Source organism: Dipodomys merriami, unplaced genomic scaffold (genome assembly GCF_024711535.1).
Source record: "Dipodomys merriami isolate MVZ:Mamm:240054 unplaced genomic scaffold, mDipMer1.0.p SCAF_27, whole genome shotgun sequence".
In the NCBI taxonomy this organism is placed as follows: domain Eukaryota; kingdom Metazoa; phylum Chordata; class Mammalia; order Rodentia; family Heteromyidae; genus Dipodomys; species Dipodomys merriami.
In genome coordinates, this window is record NW_027204159.1 from 14,487,547 (window position 1) to 14,508,258 (window position 20,712).

Below are 20,712 nucleotides of genomic sequence, written 5' to 3' on the forward strand. Positions count from 1 at the left end.
ATTTCCTCAAGCCATGGCCTGGAAATTTAACTTGAAGTTCAGTTGAAGGCACTTGAACAAGGAAGCAACTTCATTTGTGTTTTCAATAGATCACCCTGATGATACATGGAGAATAGATTTAAGATGTAGTCAAAGTAGAAATACTAGAGGTGAATTCTTGTGGTATGATGACAGGTTTGGGTGAGGATGGAGCCGTTGGGAAAATTAGTGAGCACTGTTTGGATTAAAGTCTATTCTAAAAGTGATGCCAGCAATGTTGCACAGTTGTTTCTGGTTTGTCCTGTTCTAGTCAGTTGAGAATGTCACAGGCTGGAAGTTCTGAAGTTTTAAAGTCTTTGTTTATACCTTTCCCCTTCTATAAGTGTGCCATAAAAATAGTGCTTCATAAATAGCATTTTTTCTCACTCTTTGATAGGTAGGAGTCCATTAACTAACTTATCTCTTTAAAAACCCAATCTTTGAACACAGTCACCTTATATTCTTCAAAGGTTGGGGGAGTTAGACTTTCACATACTGATAGGAATGAGGAAGTAGAAATTAATGCACAACATTGCCCATTTTCTTAATTCTCCTCAAAAAATAAGATGAAATAAAGCATTGATCTAAAGAAAGTGAAAATGATCTCCATGGTCCTTTAAAACAAAGAAACAAATCTATTTTATTATATGGCCTTCTCCCCTTCCTTTCCTCTGGTGATTCACACCTGTAATTCTAGCTACTGGGGAGGCTAAGATCTTAGGATGGCATTTCAAAGCCAGTCCCAGCCAAAAGCTAGAGGTGGAGGTATGGCTTAAGTGGTAGAGTATAAGCCTTGAGCAGAAAAAGTCAAACAAGAGAATGAGGGCTTAAGTTCAAGCCCTAATACCAGCACATGTATCTAAAGAAAAAAAGAGAGAGATTAATCTACAGCAAGAAAAACATAAAGTAGCCAGGCGCTGGTGGCTCATGCCTGTAATCCTAGCTACTCAGGAGGCTGAGATCTGAGGATCGCGGTTCAAAGCCAGCCCGGGCAGGAAAGACCCTGAGACTCCTATCTCCAATAAACCACCAGAAAACCGGAAGTGGCACTGTAGCTCAAGTGGTAGAGCGCTCGCCTTGAGCTGAAGAGCTGAGGGGCAGCACCCAGGCCCAGAGTTCAAGCCCCATGACCGACCAAAAAAAAAAGAAAAACATAAAGCAGGTCTTTCTTGGGAACAAACAAAAACAAAACCAAATCCCGTTTTACTATAAGACTTTTCACAAAGTATTTTCATTCTTTGACTCACATTGAGTTAATCAAATAAATGAAGGGGTTGGAACACAAGTTATCTTTCTTCCTGCCCTTAGTAAAGAGAAGCTAAGTTTCTCCCATTATTTCTCACAGAAAAACAAAGTCTATGATAAAACATGCAATGAAGTGACTGAAACAAAAGGAAAGTCCAGGTTCTTTATAGAATGACTCAGGATAAGTCTCGAGAAATGAAGGACTCAATCGCCTTAGGAGTCCTAAATTGCTTTAGGCCCTTCCTCTCTATAAGGCCACAATTTAAACCTACTTATTTAAACCAGAAATCCTACTTTGAATTTAGCAATATCTCCAAACAAAATAATCTCATCAAGATTTTAGGGCACACAAATTGGCTTTGAAGGGAAAGAGTGCAAGATTTCAAATAAAATATTCCTTGAAAGAAGTAAGAGGGAACATGCTTTAAAAACAAACATGCACATACACAGAAAAAAATGTAAAATTAAAACCAGCTTCCAAGCCTATAGTATAAGCCAATACAGAGAGGGAAAAAAAGGAACTGGCCCTGTTTCCTCTCCAGCTGTGTAGCTTCAGGTCCCAGGACACCAAGTCCCTCCAAAATGTCAACAGCATACATAAGATGGGGGGGGGGGGTGGAGCAAGCAAGTATAGTTGTTAAGAAAACAAATGTGCTCATTCGAGAGCTGAGAAAACAGAGAGAGACAAAGCCGTTTGCTATAAATAAAAATGGACATTGGCATTCCTATAGGGACATTGGGCTTGAGTCTTTCCAACTGAGTGACTCTGGGCAAGGTGTTCAACCTGTCAGCTGGGGGCAACTATTCAGTTTGACTTCAGAGAAAGCACTGCACCTGAAAATGAGTCTGTCATTTGTTCATCTGTGTTAATACAAAAGTCTTGGAAGGGGCTGGGAAGGTGGGTCAATGGTAGAGCGCTTGCCTTGCATGCATGAGGCCCTGGGTTCGATTCCTCAGCACCACATAAGCAAAAAGAAAAAAGCCGGAAGTGGCACTATGGCTCAAGTGGTAGAGCGCTAGCCTTGAGCTGAAGAGCTGAGGGACAGCGCCCAGGCCCAGAGTTCAGGCCCCATGACCGGACCCAAAAAAAAAAAAAAGTCTTGGAAATTACTGAATTAGTTTTTTGTTTTTGTTTTTGTTTTTGTTTTTTTAAGGCGGGGATTACTGGGCACTAGTGACTCCTGGAGGCTCAGATCTGAGGATCTCAGTTTGAATCCAGCCTGGGCAGAGAAGTCTGTGAGACTCTTAACTCCAATGAACCAGCAAAAAGCCAAAAGCAGAGGCGTGGTTCAAGTGGTAGAGTGTCGGCCTCGATTGAAAAAAGCCAAGGAAGAGGTTGAGACCCTGAGTTCAAGCCCTAATACCATCACACAAAATATGTGCTTAATGTAACCAGATTCTCCCCACATGTAGTTAAAAACATGGGTATGTAGGTAACTGGAAGGTATGGGTAGATTAGGAGAGATGGAAAGGGAGAATGTAGAAAAGGTGACATTGGTGAAAACGCATTGTACACATAAATTGACAAGTTGAATTGAAGCCCCTTTGTGTTAAAGACACTAAAAACTTAAGAAAAAACAGGTTTTAAGACATAGAGAGCTATTATAATATATTATAGAATACAAAGGAGACAATAAGCCAGGATAAACAATCTGTCAGACCATTTTAATAAAATAGCACATGTAATCATAAGATAAAAATACTGACTGGGTTCACAAAGGCTATCAGTAATTTCATTGAAGCTTATATTTGTTATCCTTATTTTGTTCTAGTATATGTAGTACTTCAAACACTTTGTAAGCAAAGACTTTGTATTTGTGAGTTCACTCTAATTCTCTCATTTGGCCTTTCCTTATGATGCATTAAAATGACTTAGTAACTATTGTTACAATCAGCCCTATTAAGGCCATAAACTATATAGTTTATACTAAGATGAACTTGACAATGAGTGCTAACCCCCCCCCCACCCGAACCAAAGGATGAATTGTAGAATAAAAGCTAGTAGCAAGGCTGGGAAGGTGGCTCAGTGGTAGAGCGCTTGCCTTGCATGCATGAGGCCCTGGGTTCAATTCCTCAGCACCACATAAGCAGAAAAAGCCAGAAGTGGTGCTGCGGCTCAAGTGGTAGAGGCGCTAGCCTTGAGCAGAAGAGCTGAGGGACAGTGCCCAGGCCCAGAGTTGAGGCCCCATGAAGACAAAAAAAAAAAAAAAAAAAAAAGCAAGTAACAAGAATGTGTAGGACAAGCAGAAAAGTTCAAAAACTATGTACATATGACTACACAAAATGATACTAAGTGAAATGAACCCCAAAATAGGGACACAAGAGGTTTTATCTTTGTTGCTGTTGTTTTTAATGTATTTATAATGTACTGAGTGATTTTTTTGTTTCTTTTGTATATTTTCTCCCCATAGTATAACCCCTGTTTTCACTGTATTTGATTCCAGTGCCCTGTATCTTGTATATAAGTTTTTTCTAATTAGGGAAGGGGAAGGGAAATAACCAAATGTTGAAATAAGGATACAGATTAACCCATTGTAACAATGAGATGTACAAGACACTATGTTAGAAATAAACTTTACTGCTTGGGGGTGGAGGGGGAAGGAAGGAATTGGGGAGGGGGAAGAGAAGGAATGGTAGGGGAAACACTGAGGCAATGCTTGATAGGAAATGTACTCATTACCTTACTCTTATAACTGTAACCCCTTTATACAGTATCTTTACAATAAAAATATATGTTTAAAAAGTTTTTTTAAAAAGGTAACAAAAAAACCCAAATGACTCCAAATATAGACCAAAAGGTGAAAAAGTGAAAACTCATTTGAGAGAATACACACACACACACACCATAAAAAAAATTCTATTTAAGTGGCCAACTCTAAGATGAAAACAAGAACTATGAGCAACTCCTTAGCCAATATTTTAAAAGGCCAAGTTTGCTGTATAGATATAGGCCGGCCTCTTTAATCTCCGCTAATAACTCTAGTGACTGTGGTTTGTGTACAAAGGAAGAAAGATGTCTACTGTCTATGTTACATCCTGATTCAAAGAGCCATGGTGATAATTCCCCTATTTGAAAGAAGTCTTGAAAGTCTGTATTAATTCCTTGAAATCATTTGCAAAAGAGAAATGTCTGTTTTGAAAGCAAGATCCCCAAGCAATTCCCTGGCAAGAAGAGAAAGGGAGGCCATAAGAAAGAAGTATAAATGATGATCAGGCTCCCAATACATTTTCCAGAGCAGGCTTTGGGTTACAATAGCTTATTTGTTCTGCTACCGTGCTGCCACGTTTCTTTTAACCCAGTGACCTTATGCCAGCTTCTTAAGGGTCAGGCTTAAAATTAATATACTAGACTTACCTGGGCCCCAGTGGCTCATGCCTGTAATCCTAGCTACTCAGGAGGCTAAGATTTGAAGATCACGGTTCAAAGCCAGCCCGGGCAGGGAAGTCCATGACACTCTTTTCTCCAATAAACCACCAGAAAACCAGAAGTGGCTCTGTGGTTCAAGTGGTAGAGCACTTGCCTTGAGCTGAAGAGCTGAGGGACAGTGCCTAGGCCCAGAGTTCAAGCCCCACAACCGACCAAAAATATATATATATATATATATATATATATATATATATATATATATATGACTTAAAAGTTGATATACTAAAAGGCTGTCCATGAAAGAGAAGGTGATATTCAACTGTGCAAATGTGTATATAAGATTGGATAGGAGAAATATGACTAAGGCTTGGTCTATGTAAATATAAGATTCCATTGTGAAACCCTCTGAACAATTAACACAGAGTTTAACAAAAAGTATTCAAAAAATATGACTTGACTGGAGTGTGGGTATGAGAGAGAGGAGGAAGACTTATGACGAAGGGGTAAGGGGATAATATGATTCTAATAATTTATATACATGGCACAACAAAACTCAATAACACTGTCTTGGAAGGAGAAGGGTTGATTCTGATCAATATATACTGTACAGAGATATGCTCAACCCAAACCCCCTTGTACAACAAATTAATGCTAATAGCAAGCTTATATCATCTCTCCACTTGAAATTACTCCTGCAGTATTGTTAGATATATTCATTCATTCATTCAACAAAGCATTCACAGAGGACATAATATGTACCAGCCAAACATTTAAATGCAAAAGACTCAGAGGCAAACTCATACCCACAGCATGTCTGGGCCTGTGAGGGAGGTCATTTCCCTTAGAGGGCAGCCATTGTATTGAAAATGCTACCAAGAGAAACACCAGAAAAAAATATACTTGGGCATACACCGACTCAGAGTTATTTTCTGTTTGTTTGCTTGTTTGTGTGACTGTGATTTGAAGCAATTGTCACTTGATGTTATCAAGGGTAGCCTTCACCAAAAGACAGATAGTCTGTCTGTGAGAGCAAGTAAGTTGTGACATCACTTGAAGAATACACATTTTAATTAATACCAAAGCTCTTCTAAGGAAAGGATTTATCCATCATTGCTGTTCGGTGTCCCTTCAGCAAAAGTGACAAACTAGGTCAGGTCCCTAAAGGAGAAAAAGGCTGGGATTTTAAGGGTAGAAAACAATCAGAGTCCCTTATATCCAATACAGATGTTTGCTTGTCCTGTTGAGTCCAAGCCAACAACTACTCCTCTTGTCCATGTTCTTCTTGCTTGCTCTTCTGTCCCAGAAAGATCTCCCAACTCCTTTCTGTGAATGAGGGACAAAGTGAGAAGGAGCATTTGCTCATAGGGCCATTTGCTCTGGCCAGGACCTCAGCAATCAAAGTGTTCTTATTTGTGAAGAATATGAAGGGAATAAATAAGCATTTGCCCAAAATTACAAAAAAAATACTAGAGACAAAAGCAGTCCTAATCACATTGTGCTGTTATTCCCTCCAGTGCTTCCTTCATGTGCATCACAAAACAAGAGATCTCCTAGATCTACTAGGCCAAGAAATGCCTCTGGAAAAAAATAAAACAAGCAAACAACAACAACAACAACAACAAAAACCATCTGGATTGGATGTAGCTGAGTGGGAAAGTTCTTGCTCAGCAAGTGCATGGCCCTAGCACTGAAAAAAAAATCTCATTTTATCTTGTATACCTCATTGTCTAGCACTTCATAGAAAACAAAAAACAAAAAACAGATTAAGCCATGCGAAATGTGTCCTTGAATTCCAGATGTCCCAAATAGGTTCTGTTGGGAGATCATCCATCTGGCTGAGAAAGTTGGGTGTGTCTCTGCTTGTGGAAAGGGAACGGGGAGGCTGACTCCTTCCATGTCTGGGAAGAGGATGGGGACAGAGAGTGAGAAGAGGCTTTGGGCCAAGATCTGCACTTAAGCAAAGCAGAAAAATAGCATCTGCGTTTCTGTCCTCACTCATACATACTCCTGGGCAAAAGCCAGAAGCTAACCCAGGCAGCTGGTGAAGCAGTGCATGAGCCTCTGTTAGGAGGACATATACTCACTTGTGCTTCCAAGCATAATATGATAGGCTTGGCCAAACTATCCCTACTCCTTCCACCTGGAGATATTGCTCCAGGTTTGTGAGCTACCAGGTGTGGACAGATGGAGGCAATGCAGGGAGAGGGTAGACCCCCGTGGAGTAGTTTCTTGCCTATGAAACCGAGTTGCCTCTGGAGGGGATGATCCCAGGATCTTGCTTTTTCAGCTGTGTGATTTGAATCTACGTATTTCATGTTGTTATCCTCTCTTCAGGATGGAAAATGGTGTTCATGCAAAATTTGTTGGGAGTTCAAGAATCTACATTGTTCTTTTGAGCTCCATCAATCAGGTCATCATTATAGTTTGATAAGTAGTAGATATCACCAGCTCCACTGTGCATAGTTCCACCTTCCCAACTACAGTATGCCCTAGATGGAATTACCTGAAGATGTGTTCCACAAAAGAATTAAGTCTTTATACTCTACCCCACATGGAGGCTAGATGAAAGGGAAGAGGCCAGGGTGAGGGACTCATTCTGCCCCACCAAACATCTTTGTTTAGACTAGTGAAGGAGAAATCTATGTATTTTATGTATGTATGTATGTATGTATGTATGTATGTATGTATGTATGTATGTATGTATGTATGTATGTGTGTGTGTGTGTGTGTATGTATGTATGTATTTCGTTTGTGGGGCTTGAATTCTGGGCCCGGGTGCTGTCCCTCCACTCTTCAGCTCAAGGCTAGCACTCTACCACTTGAGCCACAGCGCCACTTCTGGCTTTGTTCTGCCTATGTGGTGTTTAGGAATCAAACCCAAGGCCCTATGTATGGGAAGCAAGCACTCTACTACTGAGCCACCTTCCCATGCCATATATTTTAAAGGACAAATATTATAATTTGACAAAAGGGGAACTTTCTAACTGAAAAGCTGAAGAACAGAGAATTCTCTCCAGATTTTCTAAGGGCTTTCACATTTGTCTCCCTATGACCTAAGGGGAGAGGAGAGAATATAAAGTTGTGTATTGATTTGAAGGGGGAGAAACCAAGGAGCAAGTTGGCTTTCCTATTAACATCATCCAGGAGAGGAGGAGAAATCCATATTTCCAAACCCTTCTGATTAAAAGCACATCCTTAATCAAATAGGCACATTTGCACCTTAGGGACACCATCCCACTGTCCCAAACAGTTGGCATTTTTTTTAATGTAATAAGCAGCCACAAACAGTTCTATAAAAAATGTCAATAGGTAGGTTTGGGGGTTTATTTCCATTTATTATCAAGTTCAATTTTATTTCTTTTAAGTTGGGGAAGGACACTGTAAAAAGCAACTGAAAATTGAGTTGTGAGCAACTGGATAGAAGAGGAGTCCTTAACTGTGCCACTCCAGGAGAACAACTGAGGAGGACTGAAAAGCAATACAGTTCAACCAAATTAGGAAATGCCCTGTGTTTAGTTAAGGAAGTCTTTGATGCAAGGTCTAACCAAGTGGCCCAATGGTTTCTCCCACAGGACTGTCAGAAATAAATGCTAAGCAAATTCTGTGAAGCACTAGCAACTCAAGACACAAAAAAATAATGTAGGTTTTATATAACATCATGTTCATTTTTGTTTTTCAAATGTTGCATTTACAAAAAAAAGATTCTTACTGGTCACTTTCCAAGCCAGATCTTTGCCAAGTCTTCCTTTATTAATCCCCACATGCCAAAGTTGTTGAGATTTTATTTACTACCATAAATACATCTGGATTCACAGACTGTTTTCATGGTCATGATCTCATGTGATCCTCTCAACTGCCCAGTGGGATAAGAAGGGAGGGTATCATTTATAAGATAATATTCTCCTGAATTTCTCTCAGTAAGTCCATTTCTCTGGAATTTCCTCCAAGTGTCCAGCTTAGTTATAGCTACTAATATTCAGAGGTCTCTATACCCCTAAGACATTTGTTAGTATTGAGCAGAGAGGACTAACCTGGATGAGAATCATGACACACCAGCCCCAAATTATAGTAACTAATGTACACCCCAGGCAAAGCCTAAGGTCATGAGCGCTATTGTGAGATGCTTTCCATTCCTGTTTGATTTTTTTCTACTGTCTTTTACTCTGAAATTTCCCTTCCAAGATGCCTTACATGGATAAGGCTGATTTGTAACTACTCCTTTTGGTCTCACAAACTCTAACTCTGCCTGCTAATATTTTTTTCATCTTGTGATTAAATGATAGCTCTAGAAGCAAGAAGAATGTGCAGGTGCAGGGGTGGGGCTAGGCTGGATACCTCTTTAAGTTCCAGTCTAGTTGAAGCTTCAAGCTTGTGTGAGTCAGAGGAAACAGGAGCATAAAACTCCTTTACTACTTAAAAAAAAAAAAAACTCCCATGGCCTCCACATACTCAGAATCATAGCTTTTGAAGTAAATACAGAGAAAACTCCAGCTGCAACTGCAGACCCTGGACTGAACTTTGCAGGTGGTAGTCCTAACTAAGGACGTCTTCCAGCAATTTCCAAATACACACACACACACACACACACACACACACACACACACACACACACACACACACAGCTCCAGTGTAGCAGAAATGTATCACCTGCAAGCTGCAAGACAGATTTACAGAAATCTAATTAGTAGTTGGGGTAGGGGACCTAATTCAGTAGTTTACCTTCTCCAGGGAATCCTGATGCTCTTTATCTATACCTTCCAAAGAAATCTCAGCTGTCAGCTGTCTGTGCCTTTGGAAGGTAGAAGCATCAGCAAAGCAGACTCAGCTTTGATTTGAGATCAGCCGCGGCTGATCCAGCTTTTCCTCAAAACCCTCCGTGTGTAACACTGAAAAACACACTTCACTTCCTACGTTTCAATTTTCCTGACCTATAGTTTTATGCAGATATTCTTTAAATAAAATATGCATGAATCCTGACCTGAGTGATAGGGCTTTGCCTTCTTTTGTGGTCAGCTTCAAGTTGTAGCTTCTAGCAGAAGAAAAACAATGATAGTAACTATCAAAACTTTCTACTTGTAGAACTGATAAGCTGAGTAGATACCATTCCAAATACTGGCTTTATTTTTACTTAATTTAAAAATAAGAGCGGGGCACTGGTGGCTCATGCCTGTAATCCTAGCTACTCAGGAGGCTGAGATCTGAGGATCATGGTTCAAAGCCAGCCCAGGCAGGTAAGTCTGTGACACTCTTTTCTCCAATAAACCACCAGAAAACCAGAAGTGGCGTTGTGGCTAGAGTGGTAGAGCTCGCCTTGAGCTGAAGAGCTGAGGGACAGCGCCCAGGCCCAGAGTTCAAGCCCTATGACCAACAAAAAAAAAAAAAAAAAGAGAGATTTTTGCAAAACTTTCATAACATAACATAGAGATAATAGGTGGGTGCTGGTGGCTCGCTCCTATAACCCCAGCTACTCAGGAGGCTAAGATGTGGAGGATCAAAGTTTGAAGACAGCAGGGGAAATAAAGTCCAAAAGACTCCCTCTGCAATTAACTTGCACAAAGTAGTGCAGGAGACATGAATCAAGTAGTAGAGCACCATTCAGGAACAAGTAAGCTAAGCAAGAATAGGCCCCTAATTCAAGCCTCACTACCAGAAAAATATAAAATATAATAACAATAAAATAAGAGGGATAACAACACTACCTCTCAAACTATATTGATTTAAGGGTTAAATGAGACAATGTGTATAAGGTACATAATACAATATCAGACACAGAAAATTCGATACATAGGAGATATTATAATTAGGAATAATTGTCTTTTGTCCATTTAAGTCAATAGGTATCTGTGGGCCAATCACAGTTCCTGGCCAGCCATGGAGACACAAAGTCTTGTCCTGCTCTGTTGAGCACCCAGAATAGCTGGTCTCCAAGTTAAGAAGCAAGGACTAGTGTGTTGAGGTAGAACAGAAAGATGAGGAGGGACAATGAAGGCCTGAGTCCTGAGCAGCTCATAGGAAAAAGCTTGTTCTACCAGCCACAGGAAACCAAAACACATAGGACAGAAGAAATGCTTTTAATCTCAGGAAGGCAGCAAAAACAGGTGGAAGGAGAAAAACAGACAAAAAAAATACAAAAACAAAAAACCCTTTCCTCTGACACCCCTAAAAGGTGGCAAAAAGTGGAATCCGGGCAGGCAAAAAGGCCAGGGCCAGGAAAGACTGCCCCCTACTGCCCTCAGAGCATGGTGACACTTTAGAGACTGGGTGGGGCTGTCTTCTCTGAAAAGGGAGGGCAGAGGAAATTGAATTCAAATCACAGACTATTATCACACTATTTTAAAAATGTAACAATATTGACAGAAGCGAATCTACGTTACATTTAGCTTTCTAATCACATTTCTCTACGTGATTAGATCTGTATCTGTTTTTGTATTTTTCTCCTCTATCTAGGAAGGGCATCACAACACTTGTAGTATGAAGGTACTCATCACCTATAGACGTGCAAACATACAAGAATATTTTAACCTAAGATGGAATCTTTGTTCTTAGAACTACAAACACAAAGCATGAGAACAATCTAGAAATGGATTCTTTATCCCCAAAGACCAACCCCTCCTGCCATGCCCCTCCTTGTTTTCTCCCTTGCTTTAACAATGAATGCCAGGCAGCCTGGCTTGAAGAAATTCACAACCACTATGCACTCTTGTTCTAGTCCCAGCTTCCAGGAACAGGCTGTGCAGCACCACGCCCCATGCACATGCAAAGAATGGGAGCCACACTAAGGATGCAGTGTGTACCCAGAGGTTGATCATTCGAACAGAAACAAAAGGGAACTGTGGCAAACTGAGCCCTGACATTAGGGCACAGTTACAGTTCCTGGGGCTTCTAAGGCAAGTTAATCAAAGCTAAGTATCTTCTTTATCTTTCCTTAAAGGTGTCTTAAATGATACTTAGGAGAATGGGCGTGGCCCTTCGATGCTATGTCAGGAGCTGGATTCCTAAAATGAACCAGCGAAATCTTTAGAACAAGAAAATAATAATTGATTCTCTCCCTGTCCCTAAAATGAAGAATTGGCAAACACACGAGTAAATAAGTATCGTAAGCATGCAACGGTGATTCTAGCACTGTGATTCTATCTCTCTGGTTAGGGAAACTGGTATGAACATTAAGCTTTGTTCCCGCATCAGGTTTTCTTTTCATGATGATACCTTCAAGAGCCCTTGGTAAAAACAGGTGACATTGAAAAGCCACACAATGTGTCCGAAAGAGTGGAAAGTGATTGATGTCAGGTAGTGATAAAGGATGAAGAAAGACTCGTTCAAAACTCAAAGGCTCTGCAGGGCAAAAGGCTCCAACCACTTCCACTCTGTCTCTGCGGCATATTTCCTCCCTGGTACCAGCTAGACAGCTGGGATGGGTGGGATGCATTTGTGCGGAGCCAGGACCAGGTGCGTGGAAAAGGTGTGCTGCTGCCCTTATCAAGTAAAGGCACTGGAAACAAGAGAGGCATCCCCCCCAACACACATTAACAATAGCTCAGGATATTTATTCCAAGCCTCACCAAAAAACAAGTGCGAACAGAACAGACTCCGGCCCCAGCAAAATCTTGGCAGATCCTTACAAAGGAACCAGGGCTGCAGGTAAAACCCTGCCCTGGGGCATCCGCAGGGCCTCCCAGGGGCCAGCTATCACTTCCTTTGTTCGCCCGGCAAAGATGGAGTAGCCACCCATTCCTCTAACACACCACACACACACACACACACACACACACACACACACACACACACACACACACACACACACACTCGCGCACGCGTGCACGCCTGCCGTGCTATTCACTATAGACAAACTGCAACCAGGCTGCTTCCTGCTAAACTAAGAAATGTCAGTGGCTTTCTTTCTTTTCTTTTTTTTCCCCAGACCAGTCCCAGCCAGCCATGTACGCCCACTATTTCGGGGCACCGTGTCAGCATGCCTCTGGGGAATCCTCGTGGTGCCAGGAGACTGCCTTGCTGGACGCGGGAGAGGACGCGGCTGGGTACCTGACCGTGGCCCAGCCCCGGGCCACCGCGCCCCAGGTGCGCGCAGAGCATCGGATCCCGGCGCAGGTGGCTCGGTCCTGGCACACAATGGCAGCGTGCACTTCAGCGTGCGCTGCACGCAAACTCCAAACAGAATCTGTCCTAAAATCTCAGCCTTGCTAAGTAGGGATGGGGGGGGGGGGGTAGAGAAGACTGGGGACAAAAAAAAACGTGAAATCCATTGAGGGCCCGGGGGCTTGGGCTGGGTCATGCCTGCGGCAGCCACGTTCTCCGTGGAGCCGCGAAGGTGACACAGGGAAACGAGAATGGGGACGAACACAGGCAGGATGGGGACGCGGTGGCCGTGCGTGGTCCGGGCACCCCATCACTTCGCCGTGCGGCTGGACTGCGCAGAGGGGCGCGGTCGGGCCCCCGGGCGCCCCGGAGGAACGATGCCGCTCCTCCTGCCCAGCCCAAAGGATCTCACAACCCCCACCAAACGAAAACACACCTCCGCCGTGGGCAGCACACACCGACCAGCCTCTCTCCCCAAAGGCCGGGCGGCCAGGGTCCAGAACCCCCCCCCCCGAGCCATTCGCCCCCCGGCCGTGGGAAGGCAGGGGAGACAAATAATCCAAAGTTCTCCGCGCCACTATGTGGGTTTCCTCTTTTTTGTTTTCCCCTAAAGCCCAGGGTCTCGGTGTCTCTCTGTCTGTCAGTCTGTCGGTCTGGATGGAGGCTGATCGTCGCGCTCCCTCCGCCACCCGGATCGCCGGGTCGCGCCCCTCCCCGGAGGGACCCGAGCCTCCCGGCCCGCGCCGGGACTCACCGTGATCCGCGGGATGTTCTTCTTGCCCTGGTAGGACATGGTGGCGGCGGTGGCGGCGGCTGCCTCCCGGCGTCGGCTCGGGCTCGCCCGCGCCTCTCTCCGCGCGCGCAGAGCCCCGCGATCAGGTGGAGCGAATGGTGGGCTGGCCGCGGCCGCCGCCTCCCCGCGCCTCCGCGCCCCTCCCCGGCTCCCGCGGCGGCGGCGGGAGACAATAGTCAATCTCCGCGCCCCCTCCTTCACCCGGGACCACCCCACCCCGCACGCGCACCTCCTCCACTCGCGTCCACGCCCCGGGCTGGGGTTTTTGGTTCGGATCCCCCCCTCCTCCTCCTCCTCCCTTTTGCGGTGCCAGCTGGGACCCCGTAGGACAAGAATGGCTGGTCCGCGACTCCGCCCTCCTCGCTCGGAGCCCCATTGATTTTCCTCCTTGCATTTGCCTCACCCCCCTCCCCTTTTCTCTCCTCCTCCTCCCCCCCCCCCCCGCCCGCCTGCTTTTCCCTGAGACTCGCAGAGTCAAGCCGGCTCCACGGCCACCAGGGGGCGCGAGGGACTTTTCGGGGCGCGGATGCCGCAGCCTGGGGTGCCGCGGGCGTGGCGCCCGGCCCAGCCTCCCCCCACCCTGGAGGGCCCACGCCTCCCTCCAACCTCGGCACCCACCACCGCCCCATCCTCCCCTCCCGGGCGGCAGACGTGTCCCCACCACCACCACCCCCCGGAGCTCGCGGTCCGCGGCTGGGTGCCGCGCCGCCGCCGCCTTTGTTAGAGCGGGGGCTGGGCGCTGCCGGTGCCGGCGCTGGCACGCAGCAGGCGCCCTTCCTTGCAGGGGCTGGTCAGCCCAGAGCCCACCGGCTGCTCTACCGACACTGTGCACATGCAAATCGGTTATTCACCCTTGGGGGCTGGGGGGGAGGGAGGGTGCTGAAAAAGGGCACGTTTACAAAACAAATCTCCAAGTCGTGATCTCTAAAATAAACCCCATTCACTAGCTCTGTGAGCTGCGGGGAGAGCGTCAGTGCTGTCCTATGGGTAAGAAAAACCAAAGTCAGAGCCACCTGCCAAAGGCCTCGGCCCGTTCTGGGGCTGCGTCGTGGAGTGTGTTGCTAGCGCTGCAGCGAGGAACACGTGCGCTGCTCAGAATCCAGACTTGGCTGCAGGTAGACAGGGGGAGAGAAACCCGGGGGAGACAGCATGGCCTTCCAGCCTGGGTTAGCTCCTAGTGCCACCTGCTAACAAGAGCCGGCCTCCTGGGAGGGAGGGAGCTCTTTCTCTGCACTCCTGGAAAGTAATCCCAAACATACAATAATCACCAACCATCGCCTGGCTATGCCAGAATAATAAAAAATCTTCCTAGGCATCGCACCTTTCACTTCCATTCTCTTCTGCGCAAGTCACTAAGCAGGACTAAACCTGTTAGGAATCCTAATTCACATTTCTATCAGGCTAACCTCTGACCTCACTTCTGAGCATCTTGTCATTCAGTCGAAAGCAGATTTGCAATCCAGAGACTATTCAAGGCATCCACAGAAAGAATGTAACTGACTGGGCTTCTGAAATGAGCCAGCTTGGTCCTGTAATCAAAGGGCATACTAATCATCCCTCCCACCCCCACCCCCCTTTAAATACTCCCTTTCAGCCGAGCGCGAATCCAAGTTTCCAGTTATTGGTTGGTAACTAGGCTGAATACAGCCTTCAGAAAAGGCTCAACAGTGTCCGCTCTATTTCTGTGATTCTCTGGCAGGGAGGAAGGATGCCAAGAACAAGTCACCTCCCTGTACTCTTGCAAAACACAGGAAAAAAAGAAAAGAGAGGAGGGAAGGAGAAGGACATGGAGAGGAGGGAAGAGGAGGTGAATGAAGGGGAGGGGCGGTGGGCCAAAGGCTCACCCTAAACAATTTGCTTTGTTCTTAAAGCATAAAAGCTGAGACCACTGGCTAACAATTGTGAAATTACCAAGTATTCTGAGACTGGCATGCAAAGGAGCAGGATGATGTTTACATATACGCATATATATATATATATATATATATATATATATATATACATACATTTCTCAACTTCAGAAAATTGTACAAAGGGGCTATAATTCAACATGTCCGTCTAAGTATCCAGTACTTCTTGATCAGAGTCATTGTTTCCATCATTCTCCCCCATCCCATTAGTTTCTCCCCAAGATGCCTTTCACATTTCCCATTTACTGCATCACATATACACACCAAGTATTTTACTGCATTTGTTCCCTGTTCCTTCTTTCATTTATCCACCCTCTCCACTAACCCGTGTTACAATTTTTATCTCAGCTTCCCGAAACTCATTTTGTTAAACTGCCCGTTAATTGTTCAAAAAGTTTACTCCATGGAGTTCAGTTCTATATATACTGTACTTAGTTTAAGGAGAATTAACTGTGTACTGTGAAATTCTGCAGTGCCCCCAAACTTCCTGGAAAACATCTTGAAAATGTTGCTTAGGGAACACAAAGATATATTCTGGCTATTTAAGAAATAAACCACAGCATCTTCTTTAAAAAAAAAACAATAATAGATTTCTTTACCTTTCCCACCTCTGAAATATCTCCCCTGTTATGGTCATTCAATCCCATGACACTCCTTGCTAATAGATTTATGCCATCTATGTTTTTGATCGTGTCTCTGTGTGTGTATGTATGTGTGTGTTCGTGTGTGTGTGTGTGTCTCCAAATTACAAGATGATCAAACCTTTTGCGGTCAGGTTTGCCTGCAAGAGTCTGTGCTGAACAGGACTTGTCATGTGTTCCTGGAAGCCAACTTCTGTGACAAACCAAGCACAGGAATGCATGCTAACCAGCTAATCTGTTCAAGCTGCTGCCATCATCAGACCCACACAGCAAACACAACCATTTCTTATTTCATCCCTTTCTATCATCCTCAACTTTCTTAAATCCAAGTAAACATTCCAAGATGAATTTGAATGAAAAAGCCTCCCTGGACTATGGCTTTCTTATTCCAAGAACAAGAAAGACAACCATCAACTCCAGAAGCCTCTGTGTCTGGCCAAGAGAGCAACAGACCGAGTATGGAAATTTTCCAGTCAAGAATGACTGAATCATTTTCTTTGACTACACAGAGGCATTTGGCTTTAGGTATCTCAGGAAAATGAGCGACAGAGAAGGAGACAAAAGAGAACAGAGACATAACTGCGGTCCAAATTAAGTCATAACTCTTATGACCAAATTTGCCACACCCCCAGATAGCTGCACTTCAGTCAATGGCTACCCTATTACAGTTGCTCAAACCAACTGTGACCACTTCAAGCACATTCTTCCACTCCATAGTCAACCATTAAAAGACACTCTAGGTTCTGGCTTTATAGCCAGACTGTAATCTCTTCTTTCCATCTACAACATTCCCATCCAGCCATCATTAGTTCTTACCTACCACTTTCAGAGATAACCTCTTAGCTGAGCTCCTTCCTGCACCCACATTCATCTACTCACTCTTACCTACCACTTTCAGAGATAACCTCTTAGCTGAGCTCCTTCCTGCACCCACATTCATCTACTCACTCTTTAGTGCTCACACTGTGCATTTACCTTGTGCAAATTACGTCCCATTATTTTTCTCTTTGTATCTGAGTAATTTTGCATTATATATACATGTATATATGCATATATATATATATATACATTTCTCAACTTCAGAAAATTGTACAAAGGGGCTATAATTCAACATGTCCGTCTAAGTATCCAGTACTTCTTGATCAGAGTCACCGTTTCCATCATTCTCCCCATCCCATTAGTTTCTCCCCAAGACGCCTTTCACATTTCCCATTTACTGCATCACATATACACACCAAGTACTTTACTGCATTTGTCCCCTGTTCCTTCTTTCATTCATCCACCCTCTCCACCAATCCGTGTTACAATTTTTGTCTCAGCTTCCCAAAACTCATTTTGTTAAACTGTCCATTAATTGTTCAAAAAGTTTACTCCATGGAGTTCAGTTCTATATATACTGTACTTAGTCAACTACATAATGTATATACGCATGTGCCTCTCTATGTAATTCAATAGGAGGGTGAATCATGGGTCTAAACTGTACACATGAGAGAAAACAATATAACCTTTGTCTTTCTGAGCCTGGCTTACTTCACTCAGTATGATATTTTCCAGATCCGTCTATTTTCTTGCAAATGGCATCATTCCATTGGATTTGTGGTGCCAGTATACAAAGATGAATAGTATTAATAAAAATAAACAGGAGTTCCAAATCTCAAAGCTTACTTTATAATACTCTTACTTTAAAATGTACCAGCTGTCACTCATAAGCCCCTTTCCCCAATTAATCTTCATAGTACTTGTTAGGAAATGACATAATTTACTGTCAAGTATCACCTTTCTCCTCCTTGCTAAGACTGTCATCTCCTTGAAGGCAGGAAAAGTATGGGCTTTATTCATAGAGTGCCTGAAGGAGGTTCCTATACATAGAAACTGCTTGGTAATCAGGAGGTGAGCGAATTTAATAATTTCTTCCACGTGTACCTTCACAAAAATGCATAGGTAGAATAAGAGCTTTTATTTTTTTGGCAAATGACAGGTCCTTGTATCTAGATTTTTAAAAATGTATTTCTGCTTCACTATGTTTTATTGGATTTTTTAATTCTAAGGCTTAGAACAAGAGAGATTCAAGAGGATGAAGAATCACTTTGCTAATAAGATAGAATCCCAAAATTCTAATTGGAAGCTACAGCTTTGAAAGAAACTACAAGAAAAGCTTGGAGGGAAAATTAAAAGTTTTGTCACATAAGCAGTGTAAAAGAAACCAAAACCAAACAAACAAAACTGACATTGAATTCCAAGGGAAACTCACAGACTGTAATCCAAAGGGATGTGTTAGTTAAGGATCTAGACTCTAAAGTGAAGGAACCTCAATTCATAGCCTAGTCTCCCATTTCCTATTTCTGTGACCTTCAGAAGATCACTTCAATTTTCCAAGTCCTGGTTTCCTCATCTCTAAAATGAAGATCCTACTATCAATTTCACAGTACTCCTATGATAAACTGTTAGTTCATTGAACTTACACTGAATGAGTACCTAGGCACCAAATATTTGGACAAATCAGACAAAACTCTTTGCTGCCATGAAACTTACATTCTTGGGAAATAGACCAAAAAAATTAAAAAGTTAAAATACTCAGTATTTAAATTGGTGGCAGCTGCACTGGGAATAAGAAAATGTGGAAGAGTAAGTGAAAGTCACCTACACAATGGTACCAAATGGTAATGAAGAAAAAAGTCACCTATTATGTATATTTCCAAGTAAAGCCATCAGTTATTGCTGGTAGATTTGACAGACATGAAAAAAAAGGAATCAAGGATCACTGCTGATTTTTTTTTTCACATGAACAACTCAGTGGAGGTGGAGCTCAGAGAATGATATCCCAAGGACTTGTGTGTTGATGTGCCAAATGGTTTTAGACCCTACTTCCATAGCAAGTCCCCTCTGAACCTCACTTGCGTCTTCCTCTGTCAGCACAGGGAGAAGTTGCCTGCAAAATTCCCCTACCAACCTGGCCAGCTCCACCATAAGAAACACAGTTACCTTCCATCTTCTAACGGAAATGTCATTGGCCAGAGAAGTCTACATATACGTCACAGGAAGGTGCACTGTTGGTGTCATTGGAATTACATATTCAGTCCCATAGGAAATGATTAACAACCAATCATTCATTCTGTGGGCTAAACTTTGTGTCTGACCACTGTATGTTCTAAAGCCCATTGAACTCCCATAAATCACTATTCCCCTATTTTTTTCTGTTTTCCAGTATCCCCTTCCCTATACAATAAAGATGACCTAGGTTTCTAAATCATGTTGAGGGTGTGCATATTTCTGAAACGGCCTCTATGTGCATAATAAATTCCTGTGTCTTTGCTAACAATTAACCAGCCTTTGCCAATGAACCTTAGAGGGCAAGAGAGGAAATTCCCCTCAGTCCTAACTCATGTTTTAACAACAGAGGGAAATTTATTTAAGTAATGGGATCAGGAGAAAAGGTTAAGAATATATTTGTGGACATTTTTTATTAAACATCCCAGTGAAATGTTGAGCACACAGAGGGATATTTGAGATGGGAAATCTAAGGGGAAATCAGGAATAAAGGCAAATATTTGCTAGTTGTCACCCTATAGGTGTCATTGAAAGTGACAGTACTGGATGAGATGACCAAGGAAGTGGTTGAGTTGGAGATGACAGTGAAGGGGTGACATCCCAAAGATCAAGAAACAGGATGTGCTCACTTTGTAAACAAAGGCCAAGGAATCACACTCAAGTTCCAAGACTCCAGTATTTTGATAACTACATCGCAGTGTTGTCTAAGAAAATGTTTGTGTTTATAAGTGTATTAAATTATTCAAGGAATAATGCTCTGAGTACCTAATATATGTCAGAGCAATTGCTAGGTAAAATCTCACTAGGGTGTTTTCAGAAGAAAATCAAGGGGGAAATTATAGTTATCTATTTGTGTGCGTGCACATGTACGTGCTAGTGCAGAGGCTTGAACACAGAACACTGTCCCTTAACTTTTTCACTTTATGCTGGTGTTCTAACACTTGAGCCACAGATCTACTTCCAGCTTTTTTGGTGGTCAATTGGAAATAAAAGTCTCTCAAATTTTCCTGTCCAGTCTGGCTTTGAGCCATGATCCTCAGATCTCAGCTTCCTGGATCACTAGGATTATAGATGTGAGCCACTAGTGCCTGGCTTAGATACCTCTCTCAAAAGACTTTTTATTGTAGCAGGAACAAGGAAATTGTGGAGTAGCTAGGCTACAAAGCAGAGTAAAATTAAAGCAGAAATAATATCCTATCTGTATGTCAATGGGCTAATCCCAGGAGAAAGGACAGTGTGTGAGTCAGGAAAAAAGTGAGGTAGAACTATGTGGAAGTTCCTGGACAAGCATCAGAGGTGACATCTAGCGTTCAAGTAGAAGGCTAGCTCTTAGCCAGGAATAAGAAAAATCACTGGTACAAAGATACATAGGTTAAAACTCACAAGGGACCTTATGGCGGTAATGAGTAGATCTATATTTTTCTGCTCTCATCTGAGACAGTAGGGAAGAGAAAGTATCTAAAGTGAGAGTTTTTTTTGTATAAAGTCCTGTATCAAGAGAGTGAAGGGACCAGGGAGCTAGACATGGTGGTTCATCTCCATAATCCTAATTACACAGATAACTGAGATTGGAAGGATTGTAGTTAAAAGTCAGCC

General features: G+C 43.3%; 1 protein-coding gene across 2 annotated transcripts in view; it reads right to left on the bottom strand.

Moving 5' to 3' along the window:
- Dpysl3 (dihydropyrimidinase like 3) overlaps positions 1-20,712 on the bottom strand; it is a 109,213-nt gene that overhangs the window by 49,683 nt on the left and 38,818 nt on the right. Inside the window, exon 1 of one of the 2 annotated variants that reach the window (XM_070036330.1) lies at positions 13,479-13,773. The exons of the other annotated variant lie outside the window; for it this stretch is intronic. Within the exon in view, the coding sequence (XP_069892431.1) occupies positions 13,479-13,517 (39 nt within the window). The 5' untranslated portion in view covers positions 13,518-13,773. Of the gene's footprint in view, positions 1-13,478; positions 13,774-20,712 lie in introns of those variants that run through there. 2 annotated transcript variants of the gene reach the window in all.